Consider the following 20,554-nt stretch of genomic DNA (forward strand, 5'->3'; position numbering starts at 1 on the left):
AAGAGAGTCTCCACAACAGAGATGGCTGGGCTATAAAAAGCCAGCAGGTGCAGATGAGGGTAAAATGTTTTTGGATGAGGCCGAGAGCAGAGGATATGGACCAAGACACGGCGAGGAGGCTATAGCAGGTAGAGGTATTCTAAGGAGACTGTTGCAGAGTGCTATGAGAGAGTGAAGGTAAGGAATGGGTCCAAGACTGTGGTACCAACTGAGCTGTTTGCATGCAAGAGAGAGATATTGACTGGAGGAAGGATAAAAACATGGTGAGTTAACAGTAAATGAGAGGCGGGCTGTGCAGTGCATGTGGGTGCACACAGGGAAGATAGAAGACGTGCAGTGGGGGATTGAGGTGTATTGGAGAGAGGTAAGATCAGGATGGCATTTGCGGGCGGATACGGAAGAGTGGAGATAGAGAGATGTAGAGGTAAGAACAGGGGACAGATCGTGGAAGAGAGCGAGGGAGAGCTGTGCGACCAGGAAATGGTGTGTAGGGAGAGGGACAAGACTAGTTAGAAGAGTTAAGATAGGATAAGTGGGAGCAACCAGATATTTGGAAGGCGTGTCAAGCGAGGGAGACCGAGTAAGGAGGGACAAGGGTGTGAGAAAAAAGAGGCGGCATCGAGTGGGGAGATTCTGTGAAGTCAATCATTCAAAGGAAAGAAAGAACATCCAGGCAAAACCCTTTTTTGTCCTTTAGTAAGTCCTTGAGGGAAATATTAGATAAGGCTATAGTCTTTAGCCCCCTCCCACTCCAGGGAGAGGGATTGGAGAAACATTGGGAGAAATAGGGAAGCCTGGTCTAGGGACATGGGAGCCCACTTCAAGGTTGAGATAAGGTGCAGGGACCACTCCTAGTCTGGGAACCCCGATTGAGTGCATATGCTAATTTTTTTTAATGAAAAAGTAAAAACTAAGTCATTGTCGTGAGGTTCTTTGATCACAGAAGCGCCTCAATGCCTTTAAGCTGTAGTGCGCTATACAAATGTAAAAATAAATAAAAAACTGTCACAGGAACCGTGAGTTGACTTTAAGAAGAGCAACTAGAGCACATATTTAAAAGTATCTTGGGTCACCACAATCTTGTGAGAAAACAATGTATTTTTACAATAAAAAGTCCAAATAAAATAGGGACTTCGATTTTACTCTCTTTGATGTAATGTGACTGCAATCATCCATGGTGGAACTATGAAAGTACCAGTGCAGCTACGTTGCAGGGGTATGTGGCACTTTGGCTCTTTAATTTATATGAATCAAGTGTGACATAACAGCATGGAAACACAGAATAATGCAATTTGTTCTATTACCTCATTAACTACACTTGAACGGATAACTTCAACTCCAGTTTCAGCTTCCAGTCGCTGATCATCCAACAAAGTGTGTCGAGCATACTCCCTTCTGTGCTTCTCATCCACTCGCACCAGGTACCATGTTCCCGCAAAAAGATCATCCACTAAGCCCTGAGGCACGTAACTGGCTACAAACGAGAGACAGAAAGATCCAGTTCACTAAATTCCCCAACATATCACTTTTGCCCAACAATCCTTGCTTACAAGATATCGGGTTTTATCTTTAATGTGGTTTTGCTTTTGCAATGATTCAAGCACAAAGAACACATTTCTTTCACCCAAACTTTGTGGGAGGTCTGATTTACTAGGTGAACCCTAAATTAACTCTTTAGATACGCTCAGTCCCACTAGTACAATCTTCACAAACTGAGATCACGTGTGGATTGAAAGAGGAAACAGAGTTAAGAACACATATTTATAAGTATTTAAGTACTTGCAGCTTCACTATTGTATTTTTCCCCTCTTCGCTTTTTAAACAAACATTCGATGAAGAGGGCAGTAGGATTCTTGAAACCTCTCAGTAACTGTCCCATTAACATTGCTGTTTAGAATTGCAGACACAGGAGCAGGCTCAAGCAAACCATTACAAGAAATCAGGGGACCTAAACTAACTTAATAAAGTCAGTTTATTACTGTTAAAATTGGCTAAAGCCAAATCCACCCTCCCATCGCAAGACTAAATGTGCAATTACACCCTGAGCCAACTACATGCGCCTCTCCGTAAAGAAGAATGCATGCTGCACGGGTTGGTAAGAGCCTGTCTAATGCCTTTTAGGTACCAGAACTATCTGAACATAAAACATCACACATTTACTTTCTACCAGCTGGAATACTTTGAGGAAGCAACGCAGATCACTTTGAAGTAAATAATTAGATTTATCAACTGAGTTAGGGGAAGTGAAATTTAATTAAATATTTTGTGTCCTCCTGCTACTTACAAAGGTAAAAGATTGGATAATGCAAAACTAAGATTGACCGAAAAAGAGTTGATAAGTTCAGGGAAAGAAATGAAAAATTTGATTTTTAATGTAGGTTTTGCAACAACTAAACCGCTTGGAGGTGTATATATAGCCTGTAAATGAAATATGCATCTTACCCAAATGATGGGTCTCTTGTCGGAGCTTCATGTTTTTGGCAAAAACATCAGGTGCAACACATCTTCTTGAGTCAAGTCGTGCTTTCAGATCAGACAAGCTATTTGTAAGCTTATGCAACGACGAACCTACAAAAGAAATCATTGAAAATGAAGTGACAGAACTTCATCGTGCACATACAGCTATGACATCTCCCGTCAACACCAACTTGCCCATCAGTATGTGATAAGAATTTCAAGATGCATGCCTTCTCACAAGAGGTTTTTTCAAAAAGCAGTCTAGAATATAGCAATGACATATGAGAATTAAAAGTGTGCTGTATTGTACGTAGAATTATTTGTTTTACTAATGATCTTAACCTTTTCCAATGTAATTTGTTCCTTTCGACTGATGTCTGTATTCTGCACAAAAACAAGTCATAGATGGACAAACAAATAATGCTTACTGTAGTCATTCAGGTAATTACATACAAGAAAGAGGGCTGTTGGAGCTTGTACAGCTTAAAGTGGTCCATGCAATGGGACTAGAAGAGATAGCCACTGAAGCTTATAAACAGCTTAGAGATGAAGTAACACCACTAACACAAAACCCCAGTACAGAAACCTTGGAATCATGCAAATCCTCCCAGATAAATGATCTGATATAGGTTTAAAGAGGGTTAAAGAACTCCATGAGACTTGATGATTGCCCCTATACAAAATGGGTATAAAGTCACTATCAGTATTCAGAGGACAACTACGAGACCAATCCCTCACCTGGTGCAGCATCCTGTGTAACAGTAAGAGAGTATAATGTAGCAGCAAAGCCAGACCCATAAGAAAACACGCCAATTTTTTGCCCTGCCAGCTGCTGAGGAGAATACCTGCAGAGAAAGAGGTTTCAAATTACATAACAAACAAGATGCATTAAATTGAACAGAACATTTAAGAACCTGTAGTATTTATTTTATTTCAAGTAATATATATAATAATGTGCAGACCTGGACCAGGCACAGCGGAGTGCAGAAAACATGTAACACCACAAGAGAGGAGTCATAAATAAAAATAAAAAAATACAAACAAAAAACACCATCAGAAGAAGACAGATTCCTTCATCCCACCCTGACCTCGGATATTTAAGCAAGAGATATAGGGAAAAGGAAAGTTCTCAGTGCACAGTGAAATGGTAATAAAGATGGAGCTGAACGTATTCGAGTTCCCAGGAAGTTCCAGATATGTACTATGGCCACAGAAAATGACATTTAAATAAAACCAGATGTTAGAACTGAGAAGTTATTAGTTCCGGTAAATCAAGAACTTGCTGTAATCTGTATTGATATCTGCAAGATAGTGGGATGCTGAAAGCACCCAAGATTCAAAGCCAATGAAGGCTGGCCAAAATCAGGGGAACACGATAAGAATTCCTTATGCTCCCAACCAAATGCGCAGCTGCAGAAAATGCTATTGTGAGGACTGCTAAAGTTGCATGTTGATACTCCTATGAGCACTTCTTTTACACAACCTGCTTTAGCACAACCTATTTGGAATAGGACAAGTACCTGCCCAGATATCAGGTGGAACAAGAAGATTTATCTTTCTTAAAAAGGAATAAAACTGGAAATAGTCCAATTGTGCTCTCTTGGCCATGTGTTCAATCATGGAGAATCTGTTTTGGCCAAAATCCTAAATCCTTCATCCCCTGGGAAGCAAAAACGAGGAACCACTTTGGGTGTATTACAGCAGCAATCCAACCTTCAATTTCTGCTACACAATCCACCAATTATCTTTTTCATGCATAGCCTCTGAAGAGTCAGGAATGATACTCTGACACAAGTTGGACATGATTTTGGCTAAAGACTTTTCTAAGAACACAAGGGGCTGGGAGAAGGCATCAATGTCCCTGCACTAGCAGAGTTTCCGTACCTAGACTCAAAACTAAGGATATGTCAGAATGTCCAAAACAAAACCGTCATGTGTCCAAAGAACTATTCCGACACTCACTTTCTAAACAAAGGAATTCTAAAATGAAAAGGATCATGTTGTTGGCAAATGTGTTCAGAAGAAAAATGATGTATAATTTCAACAAAAAGACATTAAGTATAGATTTCCTTGCTCCAGAGTGTTGTTCCCTTCACCTGGATTCTTCATTGCTCTCTTGCGTTATAATTAACAGTTGTTGATGTTCCCTTGGGTCAACAACAAAAGTTTCTTTAAGCCGATTGTCTTTCTTTCATGTGTGGTCGGAATATCTGGTGTACTATCCTGCCAGGCTTTTTGGCCATTTCTTGTACTTTGTTTACCTTCAACTTGCCTGGTCTGTTCCCCTACCAGGACTTTCTTTACACCCGTGCAACTGCCTGGTAAACTCTGTCATGCTTCCTGGATTCCCACTTTCACAATTGCCTGGTACACTCTGACAGGGTTTCTTAAAAATACACACTTGTAATTCCCTGGAGTGCTGTCCTATCAGGGCTTTCTGTAATCTTGCACTTGGCACTGCATGGTATACTCTCCTGCCAGGGCTTCTTTTGAATGCACAAACCTATAGCTGCTGGTATATTCTCCTGCCAGGGCTTTTCAGGTAAGAGCTCCTGCTCACTCTCCACCTTTGATGGGTCTATCTTGTAGCCTTCTTGGCTTAGATACTTGGTTTCTGATATATTGGCTTTTTAGTCACTCTTTCATATACTCCTGTTATACACAGACAAACTTTAAAGTCTCTCCCTTTTGGAAACTGCCCTTTCCATTTTTTTCTCTCTGGTTTTACAAACCGTTTCTTGCGTGGTTTCATAAGGAACAAGTTACTTACCTGTAACTGTTGTTCTCCAGCATGGGTCTGGCATGGATTCACATGCTCATGAATATTCCCCGTCGTCAGGCTGGGAATCCTCGGTAAAGAAAAAACCAGTATCAGTTTCGTTTCTGATCTGTCTTTCGTAGTAATAACCAATCACTGGTCTCTGCGTCATACTGACCACAGCCAATGACTGCCCTCTACCTAAGCACCGCCTCTGGCAGCCATCTTCAGATTTGGAAGCACGTGAAGTGGCAGTATGACCAAGTGAAGAGCCGCAGAGGGGTAGGCGGGAGGGTTCGCATGTGAATCCATGCCAGACCCATGCTGGAGAACAACAGTTACAGGTAAGTAACTTGTTCCTTCTCCAGCATGGGGTCTGGCATGGATTCACATGCTCATGAATAAAGAATACATAGCAGTACACACATGCACAACCACGGAAGGTGGCAAAGGCTCAACATTAAGCATCACATCAACTCAACATTAAGCATCTTACCTCCTCACCAGGCTCACCTCAGGCGAACAGGTTGCGCAGCACTGCTTGGCCGACCCTGGACTCCTCCCTGGAATCCCGGTCGACGCAGTAGAATTTCGTGAAGGTGTGCGTCGACCTCCACGTAGCAGCCCTGCATATGTCCAGCAGGGGCACACCAGATAGGAACGCCGTGGTAGCTGCGATCGCTCTGGTGGAATGGGCTCTCGGACGGCCAGGCAGCGGTCGGTTTGCCAACCGGTGACAGTACATGATACAGCCGGAGAGCCATCTGGAGATGGAAGCCTTCGAGAGAGCCTTCCCCTGATTGACAGGTCCAAAGTTCACAAAGAGTTGTGACGTCTTCCGAAACCCCTTCGTGCGGTCCACGTAGAACTTCAGCGCTCTAGCTACATCCAGCGAGTGCAAAGTCCTCTCAGCCGGCGACGAAGGCGACGGGAAGAACACAGGTAACACCAAGGGTTCGTTGAGATGGAAGTCCGACGGTACCTTGGGCATGAAGGAGGGGTGCGTCCTGAGCACTACCCTCGTGTCGTGGAAAGTCAAGTACGGGGCCTTGCAGTAAAGGGCCTGGATCTCTCCCACTCGTCGTGCGGAGGTGATGGCCACAAGAAAGGAACAAGTTACTTACCTGTAACTGTTGTTCTCCAGCATGGGTCTGGCATGGATTCACATGCTCATGAATATTCCCCGTCGTCAGGCTGGGAATCCTCGGTAAAGAAAAAACCAGTATCAGTTTCGTTTCTGATCTGTCTTTCGTAGTAATAACCAATCACTGGTCTCTGCGTCATACTGACCACAGCCAATGACTGCCCTCTACCTAAGCACCGCCTCTGGCAGCCATCTTCAGATTTGGAAGCACGTGAAGTGGCAGTATGACCAAGTGAAGAGCCGCAGAGGGGTAGGCGGGAGGGTTCGCATGTGAATCCATGCCAGACCCATGCTGGAGAACAACAGTTACAGGTAAGTAACTTGTTCCTTCTCCAGCATGGGGTCTGGCATGGATTCACATGCTCATGAATAAAGAATACATAGCAGTACACACATGCACAACCACGGAAGGTGGCAAAGGCTCAACATTAAGCATCACATCAACTCAACATTAAGCATCTTACCTCCTCACCAGGCTCACCTCAGGCGAACAGGTTGCGCAGCACTGCTTGGCCGACCCTGGACTCCTCCCTGGAATCCCGGTCGACGCAGTAGAATTTCGTGAAGGTGTGCGTCGACCTCCACGTAGCAGCCCTGCATATGTCCAGCAGGGGCACACCAGATAGGAACGCCGTGGTAGCTGCGATCGCTCTGGTGGAATGGGCTCTCGGACGGCCAGGCAGCGGTCGGTTTGCCAACCGGTGACAGTACATGATACAGCCGGAGAGCCATCTGGAGATGGAAGCCTTCGAGAGAGCCTTCCCCTGATTGACAGGTCCAAAGTTCACAAAGAGTTGTGACGTCTTCCGAAACCCCTTCGTGCGGTCCACGTAGAACTTCAGCGCTCTAGCTACATCCAGCGAGTGCAAAGTCCTCTCAGCCGGCGACGAAGGCGACGGGAAGAACACAGGTAACACCAAGGGTTCGTTGAGATGGAAGTCCGACGGTACCTTGGGCATGAAGGAGGGGTGCGTCCTGAGCACTACCCTCGTGTCGTGGAAAGTCAAGTACGGGGCCTTGCAGGAAAGGGCCTGGATATCTCCCACTCGTCGTGCGGAGGTGATGGCCACAAGAAAGGAACAAGTTACTTACCTGTAACTGTTGTTCTCCAGCATGGGTCTGGCATGGATTCACATGCTCATGAATATTCCCCGTCGTCAGGCTGGGAATCCTCGGTAAAGAAAAAACCAGTATCAGTTTCGTTTCTGATCTGTCTTTCGTAGTAATAACCAATCACTGGTCTCTGCGTCATACTGACCACAGCCAATGACTGCCCTCTACCTAAGCACCGCCTCTGGCAGCCATCTTCAGATTTGGAAGCACGTGAAGTGGCAGTATGACCAAGTGAAGAGCCGCAGAGGGGTAGGCGGGAGGGTTCGCATGTGAATCCATGCCAGACCCATGCTGGAGAACAACAGTTACAGGTAAGTAACTTGTTCCTTCTCCAGCATGGGGTCTGGCATGGATTCACATGCTCATGAATAAAGAATACATAGCAGTACACACATGCACAACCACGGGAGGTGGCAAAGGCTCAACATTAAGCATCACATCAACTCAACATTAAGCATCTTACCTCCTCACCAGGCTCACCTCAGGCGAACAGGTTGCGCAGCACTGCTTGGCCGACCCTGGACTCCTCCCTGGAATCCCGGTCGACGCAGTAGAATTTCGTGAAGGTGTGCGTCGACCTCCACGTAGCAGCCCTGCATATGTCCAGCAGGGGCACACCAGATAGGAACGCCGTGGTAGCTGCGATCGCTCTGGTGGAATGGGCTCTCGGACGGCCAGGCAGCGGTCGGTTTGCCAACCGGTGACAGCACATGATACAGCCGGAGAGCCATCTGGAGATGGAAGCCTTCGAGAGAGCCTTCCCCTGATTGACAGGTCCAAAGTTCACAAAGAGTTGTGACGTCTTCCGAAAACCCTTCGTGCGGTCCACGTAGAACTTCAGCGCTCTAGCTACATCCAGCGAGTGCAAAGTCCTCTCAGCCGGCGACGAAGGCGACGGGAAGAACACAGGTAACACCAAGGGTTCGTTGAGATGGAAGTCCGACGGTACCTTGGGCATGAAGGAGGGGTGCGTCCTGAGCACTACCCTCGTGTCGTGGAAAGTCAAGTACGGGGCCTTGCAGGAAAGGGCCTGGATCTCTCCCACTCGTCGTGCAGAGGTGATGGCCACAAGAAAAGCTGTTTTCCACGATAGAAACTTCAACGGGGCCGAGTGCAGAGGCTCGAACGGAGGTCCCATGAGCTTGGTCAGCACCACGTTGAGCTCCCACGCCGGGGCCGGAGCCTTCACCGGCGGGAACGATCTGAACAGTCTCTTCAGACCACAAGGACGTCCGGCCCGTGGTTCTGGTGTATCGGGAGATCGCAGCAAGATGAATCTTGATGGACGCATGTGCCAGACCAGCTTTGGCCAGCGTCAGCAGGTACGGCAGTACTTGGGGAGCCGTAATCCGTAGAGGGTTAATCTTCTGTGCGTGGCACCAGACAGAGAACCTCTTCCATTTGTGTCCGTAGCATTTAAGAGTCGAGGACGCCCTGGCCTTTGCAAGAACCTCTCTGCAATCGGCCGGTATGTCGTATCCTCCAAACTCTAGTGCTGCAGGAGCCAGGCCTGCAAGTTCAGCGACTTCGGGTCGTGGTGGAGGATGGCGCCTCCTTCCCTGGAGAGTAGATCTGCGTCCGCCGGCAGCTTGATCGGCGGGGACGCTGACAAGTCCAGAAGGTCCGGGAACCATATCTGCCTCGGCCACGCAGGTGCGACGAGGATCATCCTGCACCGTGACCTCTTGAGCTGGTTGACGAGCCGGATTAGCAGAGGCAAGGGAGGGAACGCGTAGAGGAACAGGCCCTCCCAGGGGAACGAGAAAGCATCGCCCATGCTCCTCATCTGGGGAAACCTGCTGGCGAACCTCCGGCACTTGGTGTTCGTCGCCGTCGCGAACAGGTCGATCTGGGGTGTGCCCCACCGTCGGAAGAGGCGATCCACCAGATCCTGCCGTAGTTCCCACTCGTGGCACGAGCGCAGCTCCCTGCTGAGTGAGTCGGCGATGGTGTTTTTTATCCCTGCCAGATGAAACGGCACCAGAAAAATCCCTTGGGCGACGGCCCAATGCCACAGGTCCTGCGCCTCCTTGGACAGCGCTGGGGACCTGGTTCCGCCCTGTTTCCTGATGTAAAACATGGTGGTGGTGTTGTCGGTGAAGATCCTCACCACCTTGCCCTTGAGGGACGGAAGGAAGGACCTGAGGGCCCAAAACACTGCACGGAGCTCCAGGACGTTGATATGTAGGGACTTCTCCGTCGGGAGCCAGAGTCCCCTTGCGTGCAGATTTTCGGTGTGCGCTCCCCACCCTTCCAGGGAGGCATCCGTGGTCACAGTCTCCTGGTGGGCTGGGGTCTGGAAGTCCATGCCCGCCGTCAGATGCGCGCGGGTGCCCCACCACCGTATCGCTCGTCGGAAACTCTCGTCGAGCTTGATCCTTTCCTCGAAGCTGCCCGTCGTCTGGATCCAGCGCGCATCCAGGAATTCTTGCAACGGGCGCATCCGGAGCCTGCACATGGGAATGAGGTAGATGCAGGAAGACATCATCCCGAGGAGGGACTTGATGGACCTCACTTTGGCCGCGTCGGCCACCAACATCCGTTGCACCTTGCCCAAGATGGTCCTGGTCCTCTCCTCCGACGGGGAGGCCAGAAGGGACACTGTGTCGAGCCTCGCTCCCAGAAACAGTGCGACTTGCGCGGGCACCAGGTGGGATTTGGCGTAGTTCACGGAGAATCCCAGGTCCGTGAGGAGTTGGACGGTCTTTGCCGTGTGGACCACGGCGAGCTCCCTCGTCTTGGCGCGGATGAGCCAGTCGTCCAGGTAGGGGTAGACGTGGATCCCCTCGCGGCGCAGCTGCGCCGCCACCGGTGCAAGGCACTTGGTGAATACCCTGGGTGCCGACCGTAGTCCGAAGGGAAGGGCTTTGAACCTGTTCAGACGTCGCAGGTCCAGGATGGGGCGCCATCCTCCCGTCTTCTTCTTCACGAGGAAGTATCTCGAGTAGACTCCGGAGCCCCAAAGCCTCTTTGGGACGAGTTCGATGGCGCCCTTTCTGAGCATCGCCTTTACCTCCAGGAGAAGTTGAGGGACGTGAAGTTCTTTCCTGGCCACGGGGGGGGACGCGCGGGCACCTTCTTTGAAACTCGAGCGCGTGGCCCCGGGCCAGGGCGTCCAGCACCCAACGATCGGTGGAGATGGACTCCCACACGCTGACAAAGCCCGCCAGCCGGCCTCCCACCGGGGTGCTTCGGTGGGGGCCCGACCCCAAGGCCGGTTCAATCCTGCTTGGACGCGGCCTTGCCGCCTTGACCTCCTTGGCGACGACGGCGGGGTCCGCTAGACTTGCCTCGTCCTCTGTAGGCCTCTTGCGACGACGAGCGGGCCGCTTGACGGTAGGAAGCGAAACCGCCGCCGGAACCTTTGGAGGCGCCCTTGCCTCTGCCGCTCCGAAAGGGCGTCCGTCGTTGCAGGACTCCAAGGGCCCGGGCCGTCTCAGTATCCGCCTTGATGGCCTGAAGGGAATCGTCCACTGTCTTCCCAAACAGGTTGTTCCCGTCGAAGGGCATGTCCAGGACTCTGGTCTGGACGTCCTGCCGGAAGTCCGTAGCTTTGAGCCATCCACGACGTCGAAGGCAAACACCGTTGCCCAGCTGGCGGAATCCAGTGTCGGCGATGTCCGTCGCCACGGTGATGGCGTGGTCCGAGGCCACCTCACCTTCCTGCAGGATCTCAAGGGCCTCCGCCCTCTTGTCGTCCGGCAGAAAATCCAGCAGGGGAGCCATCTTGTACCAGAGCTCCCTGTCGTAGCGGGCCACGATAGCCAAGGCGTTGGCCGCTTTAATCGTCGTCGCTGCCGACGAGATGACTCTACGCCCCATAGTATCCAATTTCTTTCCCTCGCCGTACGGCGGGGAAGTCGATGTGGAGGCCGCACCCCCCCCCGCTTTCTTCCTGGCTGCCGCGGAGACGACGGAGTCCGGGGTAGGCTGCGCCCGGAGGCATAGGGGGGCCGTGTCCGGGACCCGGTACTTTTTCTCGTACCGGTCTCTTCTAGCTGGCGTCGTGGAAGGGTTCTTGAGGAGGGAAAGGCCCTCATCCCAAATGTCGTCCAACAGAGGCACTGCGAGGACCGTCTTCCTCTTGGCCTCGCGCCGCTGATAAAGGAAGCCTTCCTTTTTCTTCTCCTCAGGGCAGAGTTGGAAAAGCTCGGAAGCCCTGGAGATCATGGAGTGGAAAGATCCGATCTCGTCGGGCGGAGAGGCCCTGGTGGGAGGCGACGACGGAAAATCCTCGTCGTATGCCTCGTCGTCCGTACCCGTCGCTGCCGTGTCAGTCCCCGTATCATCCCCTCGGGTGGACGGGGAGGAGGGCTGGAAGGGGCGCGACGGTTGAAAAGGAGGTGGTGGATGGATCCTTCTTTTCTTGGTAGGGGGAACACCAGAAGGTCCCGGTTCTGGATCCCCCGACGGGAGCGGTTCCTCCGTCGGTAACGGTAGCCTCGTCCTTATCTCGGAGCATAAGGACTGTATGGCCAACAAAATGGCCGCCGAGTTGTCTTGCGGCGCTGGCAGAGGGGAATCCGACGGGCGAGCAGGGGCCCCGTCGGTATCCTCGACGATGTCGTCGTCGTCACCTGCGTCGGGGTCCATTCCGACGGGCTGGCCTTCTTCCACGCCTAGGCCGTGGCTTAAGACCTCGATCAGTTCCTCTTCTGAGGTTGAGGCCGACTCTACGACGACGCCCTGCCCCCCCTTCTTCCCCACGGAGGGTTTCACGGGGGTCCTATCGATGGGCACAAAGGAAGACTCCCTCCGAGGAGGCAGGGAGATTCTGGGCCCTGAGGTCGCCACCACTGGTGCAGCCACCACAGGCTGAGCCAGGGCCGCCGCGACCGTTTCGATAGAGGGCTTGGTCGGATGGATCAAGGCCTTCACCACCTTAGGTGCGCTCACCGGCTTATCCTTGAGGGAGGGGGCACTGCCACGCTCCTCCTCTGCCTTAGAGCTCGACCGGGGCCTCTCCAGGAGCTTCGCCGGGTGCTCGGCCTTCCTCTTACCCGACCCAGAGCGTTGGCTCGTGGTTGATGGTGCCGGGGAGGGTGCGCCCTGCCTGGCGCCCGCAGAGCCCGACCGTTCGGCGCTCCCGGTGCCAGCGGACTCGCGGTGCTTGGCCTTATGTTGGGCCCCCGTCGCCGGGGCGCCCTCAAAGGTCTTAGAAGACCGCTCGGATTTCTTCTTCTTCTCGCCAGACGGGCTCTTACCCTCCAGCCAGTTGGCGAGACGTTGATGGCGGTCCTTCATGGTCCGTTCCGACATGTTGCCGCAAAACGCACAGTCCTTCTCCACGTGCGTCTTGTCCTCATGAAGGCAGTAAAGGCAGAAAGAGTGTTCGTCCTCCTTGAAGACGTTCTGCAGCTGGCATCCAGGGCAGACCCTGAACAGCTTTCCGGGCGTCGAGCTTCCCTTCTCCTGGGCCATCTCCGAGACAGGGCCTGAGAAGCTTCTGGAGTCCTCCGAAGTGTAGCTCGACGAAATCTTCACCCTTGAGGGGCACAGATGAATCCGACACGGGTCCCCGTTGATCGGATGTAGGATCGGTGGAGCTTGAGGCTCTTTTGACCGAAAGAATCGAAGTTTTTTGTAAAAGCGCGAAAAAATAGCACTAACGCTCGAGAGCAATAGCACGAGGATCCCAACACATGAACGTGCGGTAAAAATCTGAAGATGGCTGCCAGAGGCGGTGCTTAGGTAGAGGGCAGTCATTGGCTGTGGTCAGTATGACGCAGAGACCAGTGATTGGTTATTACTACGAAAGACAGATCAGAAACGAAACTGATACTGGTTTTTTCTTTACCGAGGATTCCCAGCCTGACGACGGGGAATATTCATGAGCATGTGAATCCATGCCAGACCCCATGCTGGAGAAAGCTGTTTTCCACGATAGAAACTTCAACGGGGCCGAGTGCAGAGGCTCGAACGGAGGTCCCATGAGCTTGGTCAGCACCACGTTGAGCTCCCACGCCGGGGCCGGAGCCTTCACCGGCGGGAACGATCTGAACAGTCCCTTCATGAACTCTTTCACCAGACGATGAGACCACAAGGACGTCCGCCCCGTGGTTCTGGTGTATCGGGAGATCGCAGCAAGATGAATCTTGATGGACGCGTGTGCCAAACCAGCTTTGGCCAGCGTCAGCAGGTACGGCAGTACTTGGGGAGCCGTAATCCGTAGAGGGTTAATCTTCTGTGCGTGGCACCAGACAGAGAACCTCTTCCATTTGTGTCCGTAGCATTTAAGAGTCGAGGACGCCCTGGCCTTTGCAAGAACCTCTCTGCAATCGGCCGGTATGTCGTATCCTCCAAACTCTAGCGCTGCAGGAGCCAGGCCTGCAAGTTCAGCGACTTCGGGTCGTGGTGGAGGATGGCGCCTCCTTCCCTGGAGAGTAGATCCGCGTCCGCCGGCAGCTTGATCGGCGGGGACGCTGACAAGTCCAGAAGGTCCGGGAACCATATCTGCCTCGGCCACGCAGGTGCGACGAGGATCATCCTGCACCGTGACCTCTTGAGCTGGTTGACGAGCCGGATTAGCAGAGGCAAGGGAGGGAACGCGTAGAGGAACAGGCCCTCCCAGGGGAACGAGGAAGCATCGCCCATGCTCCTCGTCTGGGGAAACCTGCTGGCGAACCTCCGGCACTTGGTGTTCGTCGCCGTCGCGAACAGGTCGATCTGGGGTGTGCCCCACCGTCGGAAGAGGCGATCCACCAGATCCTGCCGTAGTTCCCACTCGTGGCACGAGCGCAGCTCCCTGCTGAGTGAGTCGGCGATGGTGTTTTTTATCCCTGCCAGATGAAACGGCACCAGAAAAATCCCTTGGGCGACGGCCCAATGCCACAGGTCCTGCGCCTCCTTGGACAGCGCTGGGGACCTGGTTCCGCCCTGTTTCCTGATGTAAAACATGGTGGTGGTGTTGTCGGTGAAGATCCTCACCACCTTGCCCTTGAGGGACGGAAGGAAGGACCTGAGGGCCCAAAACACTGCACGGAGCTCCAGGACGTTGATATGCAGGGACTTCTCCGTCGGGAGCCAGAGTCCCCTCGCGTGCAGATTTTCGGTGTGCGCTCCCCACCCTTCCAGGGAGGCATCCGTGGTCACAGTCTCCTGGTGGGCTGGGGTCTGGAAGTCCATGCCCGCCGTCAGATGCGCGCGGGTGCCCCACCACCGTATCGCTCGTCGGAAACTCTCGTCGAGCTTGATCCTTTCCTCGAAGCTGCCCGTCGTCTGGATCCAGCGCGCATCCAGGAATTCTTGCAACGGGCGCATCCGGAGCCTGCACATGGGAATGAGGTAGATGCAGGAAGACATCATCCCGAGGAGGGACTTGATGGATCTCACTTTGGCCGCGTCGGCCACCAACATCCGTTGCACCTTGCCCAAGATGGTCCTGGTCCTCTCCTCCGACGGGGAGGCCAGAAGGGACACTGTGTCGAGCCTCGCTCCCAGAAACAGTGCGAAAAATAGCACTAACGCTCAAGAGCAATAGCACGAGGATCCCAACACATGAACGTGCGGTAAAAATCTGAAGATGGCTGCCAGAGGCGGTGCTTAGGTAGAGGGCAGTCATTGGCTGTGGTCAGTATGACGCAGAGACCAGTGATTGGTTATTACTACGAAAGACAGATCAGAAACGAAACTGATACTGGTTTTTTCTTTACCGAGGATTCCCAGCCTGACGACGGGGAATATTCATGAGCATGTGAATCCATGCCAGACCCCATGCTGGAGAAGTTACATTTATTTCAGTTTGGCTTAGTCGCTGACACACCCCAGTGTTCTCCATGTCCCTTCGTGGACTCACGGTTCCTGATGGTGTTGGCCATCCTTTCTATGATCTGCTGGTTACGGTCTCCTGCTGCCTTCCACGTCGCAACCGTTCTTCCAACTGTTTCCTACTTCTTGAGGCTTCCAAAGTGCTGCTCTCCGACGGTGGTGTACATCCGGGAGCTCTCTGCTTGCTTCTGGCGTTCCCGCTGCACGTCACATGCTTCCAGCAGTCTTCTCCCTTAAAGACTCCGAGATGGTTGGCTCCACAGATTACTTCTTGCATGGAGAGGAGTAACACGCTCCTGCCAGCAGTCTCTCTGTGGTTCTTGCTTCAGAGATTTAAAGGTCCCAGGCACAGGTGTGTGCGCTTGCTGCCACTAGAGCGCTGCCTGTGCTCGTGGATTCCCGTGCTCTACATTACTCCACTCCTTCGTGCCAGCGTTTTGCGGATAGTGGGAAAAAAGTCCCTTTTTATAAATAGTGTATGAGTGTTTGCAATAGGTTTTAAAGGCATACTAGGTTTGAGGAAGAGTATGTAGGACTGGGAAAAGTGTCTTTCACAATTTTACAAGGTTAATTGTATTCCAAGAGTTGGTCTTTGGAATTTAATGACAGATTCATACTACGCTCCATGGGTGGAAGAGGGGAGGTATTACGATTAGCCTAATTGTCATTACGGCATGGTGAGTTGGAGATGTATTTTCAGACAGTGAAATGGTGATACAATGTCTCATCAAATGATACCACCATCCTCTCCCGGAGGTTGTATATCCTCATGTGATCCTCCCTCATATAACCTCCCCCAGGGAAAATCAGGTAGCGGCTGCCGTCCCCTGGCCACATGGGAACAGATTACCACTGGGAAAGAAGCGATGATACCACTGAATTCATCACACCTCTTTAAGATGTTTCCGCAATGCACTTGAGGAAAGGAACACGTGAGGCCAGAAGGACAAGTTACTTAGTTACTTACCCCTGGTAACGTTCTTTCGACTGGATGTTCCTCCCACGTATTCCTCATTGTTGTTATCACCAATATCCAGCTTCAGCGGCAGAGGGCGAAGTGCGCCAATGCAGTCGACTCGATAGCCTCCATTGCAAGGATGATGTCATCGAAGGCAAATATAGCACGCGCAGCGCCCGTTGGCTTCAGTTCTGTTTTTTCTGTGTCATTCTCAAGTAGAACTACCCGCTTCAACACTGATTTGACCATACTAGGCTCTGAAGGAGCAAAGGCTGCAATAACATGGGAAATTCTACTGATGGGTAGGTTGGGAAGGGCGATGAGGAATACGTGGAAGGAACATCCAGTCGAAAGAATATTACCAGGGGTAAGTAACTTGTTCTTCAAATGGATTGTGTCCTCCCACATATTCCTCATCTTTGATAGACTCCCAAAGCAGTGTTTGTTTTGGTGGAGGGAGTAAGAATGTTGCCATCAATGGTTTCCATGATGAACAGAATGGAAGACAGCTTTCATAAAGCTTCCATCCTGACTTAAGGTAGAATACAGGCAGTAATGCTTAATAAAAGTGTGTATTGTAGACCAAGTAGCTGCCTCACAAATGTTTTTAATAGGAACACCTCGTTGCAGAGCAGAAGAAGTAGCCATGCCCCTAGTAGAATGGGCTCTCAAGCCTTCTGGGGGGATTCTTGCCGGCTAGCCTGTAGCATTCAGAAATAGCTAGAATAGTCCATCTGGATAAGGTCTGCTTTGTTACAGCCTGTCCCAGTCTATGACCCGTGTAACCTATGAATAGTTGATCATCCAGACCAAGTTTTGACAACTTTGAAATATAGAAGCTCAGAGCCCTTGGTGGGTCGAGCCTGTGCAAACTCTCCTCCTCCTCCTCCTCCTCCTCCTCCTCCTCCTCCTCCTCCTCCTCCTCTTCCTCCTCCTCCGGATGAAGTGGAGGGTAGAAAGTGGGTAACACAATCTTTTGTCCTAAATGAAAGTCTGAAATGACCATAGGTAGGAATGAAGGCTTGAACAACCTTCTCCTTATATAATACTGTAAACTAAGCTTTATAGGATAGTGCCTGCAACTCACTCACTCTATGGGCTGGTCTTGAACGTTAGTAGCATTAAAGGAGATGAATGGAGTGGTTCAAATGGTGCACACATCAATTTACCACCAGATTAAGGTCCCAAACGGGAACCTGAAAGAGAGATGGAGGGAACACATTAGTGAGTCCCTTCAGAAATGCTATCACCAAAAAGGTATCTTAAAGTAAGAGGTTTCCTCAGACGAGCGCTTAAAAGATGGAAAGCACTGCCAAATAACTTTTAAATGGTCTTATCCTGGAGCCCCAGATTGGACAAGTACAGCAGAAAGGATAACATCTCCGGTGTTTTGCAAAGCAAAGGGTGCACATTTCTTTCCCTGCACCATTTGTGATGTCATCTTTGATGTCCTGGGTGTTAGGCTTAGCAATGCATGTTGGTGGTGCGAGTTATGGTTGCTTAGCTTACCATAATTGGGGAATGAGCAGTGTTTTTTGGTTTCAATGTGAAGTGTAACATCCCTTTAACAAAGTTTTATTACTGAATGGACATATATATGTATGGCAGTGAACGAAAACAAAGGGGCTAAACATGTGATGTCGTCAGTGAGGTCATCAATGACATTTGTGATGCCATCTTTCATGTTCTGATTGTTAGTGTTAGCAGTGCACAGTGGTGATGGCAGGTACGGTGGCTTAGTTTACCATAACTGGCGAATTTCAGGGGTTTTTCGGTTTTAATTTGAACTTTAATGGGGAAGGTGGAAAACTTTATTGTAGTGAAGTGCACAGGTTTTTGGTAGGGCAACTTAACCATAACGTCCCCTTAAAGTTTTGTTTGTAGTGAATTGTACAGGTTTTTGGAAGGGGAACTTAATCATAACATTGTGTTAATGAAGTTGATGTGCTGAATATACAGTGTCATCATGTGATTTTGGGAGATATGTACTATAACGGACGTACTTGATATACATGTAAAATACAACATACAGAACCCTATCCTTATTGATATTACAAAGTGACGGACTGAGCGCCTGTTTGCGGACGGGACGGACGAGATCAACAGTACCCAAAGAGGTAGGGGGTATCTGAAAATGTACTATTCTCTTACACAAAAAATGTTCAACGTACAAAAAGGACACAAAGACATTAGTATTAATAAATAAATATGGAAACCTAAACATGTGAAATGGTAACAACGCATTTAATAACCATGTAGAATGAAATGGATGGTACCATAAAAAAAGATGCCCCCATTGTAATTACTTCACAGAAACTCTGCAGCCTAGACCGACAGTGGACGCACGCAGTAGGACGAAGGGAAATAGCATCAAAATAGTAAGTGAAGGTCATTTCTTTTTGTGTCTGTGTGTATTTTTTTTGGCAGGTGGTGCAGAAATAATAATGCCTTTCTGTTTTGACACAGAAATGACAAGTACTTTGGAGTGGTTGGAAGAGTACTTTCTGCATGGGGAAATTTCCGAATATAGCGATAACAATGGTACACAGCACTCAACGTATGCAAAGTAATGGCCAGTATTTTATGGGCATTTAATAGATATATAGTTATTTTTTACAGACTAGGAAAGAAAAGAAGAAAAGGCAACAAACTGAAAAAGGAGACACTGAATGAGAATTTTAAAAAGTTTGAATTTGTGGAGGACTGTGTGAGAGGAAAAGTAAGTTAATACTGTCCCACCTGTACCTGCCCCCCTTCTCCATTCTCTAGTGAACCATCCCCAAACCTTCAAGAAGAAAATAGACGTTTTTGACTAAACATCCATCCCTTCTTCCCCTCACAAATCTTCCCCTCATAACCAGCCCGTGTTGAATCCTAATTCTCCTATATTTGTGTCAGTATCTGCTTCCCCCGGTATTTCTTTGGATGAAGTGTGTGCGCGCATGTTTGGAATGTTTTTGTATAATCGTTGTAGTGAAAAGAGTTTGAGTAATACATTTTATTTTAAAAAGACTTAAAATGTTCGTGAACAGCACGCCTGTTCGACCTATCCGTAAGGAATGGAATGTGGATGTTGTAATGGCAGTACACCTACCCGTACTAACATCAACTAAGATGGAATTGATGTTTGACCACACCATCTGTGCAAGTTGTGCGTAAAGAAACAGAAAGGGGCGTCCTAAGGACAGTATACCTAGCCATACCGCTTCCAAACGACATAAAACATGTTTGTAGAACACACCAGGAGTCCGGGAGGTCTGTAAATGAGCAAAATGGGAGCGTGTTAAGGACAGTTTACCGGTCCGTATCGGCCGCAGCCAAGATGGTACCGTCCATAGAACAGGCGCGGTGGCCGGCATGTTCGTAGCCAAACAAAATGGAGTTGTCCTAAAGACACTGGACCTGTCCGTACAGTGAGCATATCTTGTACGCACATGCGCAGTACAACCATAAGTACAGCGAACATCTGTCCATCTCACTTGTGTCGCACTTTGAATTAGTTGGAGAACCCGAACACTGTCCGTAGGACACTTGCGCGCATGCGCATGTTTGTTAGTCTGCATTTGCTGTCCAGCGGACACCTATTTCTGTCGCGGATGTGTTCAGGACGCAATCATGTGACCGCACCCACGCGGAGCGTGTGGACTAATTGGTGCAGATTGTGTGCTTCCGCAACAGTACAAAAGAACTTATACACACACAAGGCAAATTATTGTACAGTATAAAAATATCATTTCACATATCGCAGACAATAGCTTACCTGTGGACATGGTGTGTAAACATTTTGGAACACTTTTCAATGATGGTGATGGTGACGAGCCGCATCCCTCCACCCCTATAAATGCCCCCCCCCGAGCGCATCTTCATTGTGCTTCTGGCTATGGCAGAGATTGAGTTGTGCTGCCTTTACTGCTGCTGTAGTGACCAATAGGAAAACTATTTGTTATGGCATCTATGGCTAATGTCGCTTCATTAGCCTCAGCAAGACCCCCAAACCCTCCACTACCACCACCACCACCACCACCTCCCCAAGGGCCTGCAGAGGGATATACGGGTGAGGATGTAGAGTGCGAGGAAGAGGAGGAAGAAGGGTATGAAGTGGAGGAACTGAGCACTACAAGCACTCGCCGGGAGTCATGGGTGTGGCGGTTGTTTTCCTTGTGGGTACGTACCAAAAGCACGTGCGAACCGGGTCAGGTGTAACCAGTGCCAGTTGGTGCTGAGTCGCGGGATACCTGGTGTGTACAGCTTTGGTACTACAACCATGAAGCGCCGCCTAACTTCGTTCCACAGTGCAGACGTTTTCGCAAGGTGGTGCCATGTGAAGAATGTAGTAGATCAAGTTCCTCCACAGCAT

At 50.2% G+C, this 20,554-nt stretch overlaps 1 protein-coding gene across 4 annotated transcripts in view; it reads right to left on the reverse strand.

The window, feature by feature from the left end:
- The window catches only part of HMGCS1 (3-hydroxy-3-methylglutaryl-CoA synthase 1), a 158,022-nt gene that overhangs the window by 26,252 nt on the left and 111,216 nt on the right, over positions 1-20,554 (reverse strand). For all 4 annotated transcript variants that reach the window (XM_069627229.1, XM_069627230.1, XM_069627228.1 and 1 more), the window contains 3 exons: positions 3,196-3,302; positions 2,443-2,568; positions 1,305-1,474 (listed from right to left, as the gene is read on the reverse strand). In XM_069627229.1, coding sequence (XP_069483330.1) covers positions 1,305-1,474; positions 2,443-2,568; positions 3,196-3,302 — 403 coding nt within the window. The remainder of the gene's footprint in view (positions 1-1,304; positions 1,475-2,442; positions 2,569-3,195; positions 3,303-20,554) is intronic.

Source organism: Ambystoma mexicanum, chromosome 6p (genome assembly GCF_040938575.1).
Source record: "Ambystoma mexicanum isolate Mex_15411 chromosome 6p, UKY_AmexF1_1, whole genome shotgun sequence".
Taxonomy (NCBI): domain Eukaryota; kingdom Metazoa; phylum Chordata; class Amphibia; order Caudata; family Ambystomatidae; genus Ambystoma; species Ambystoma mexicanum.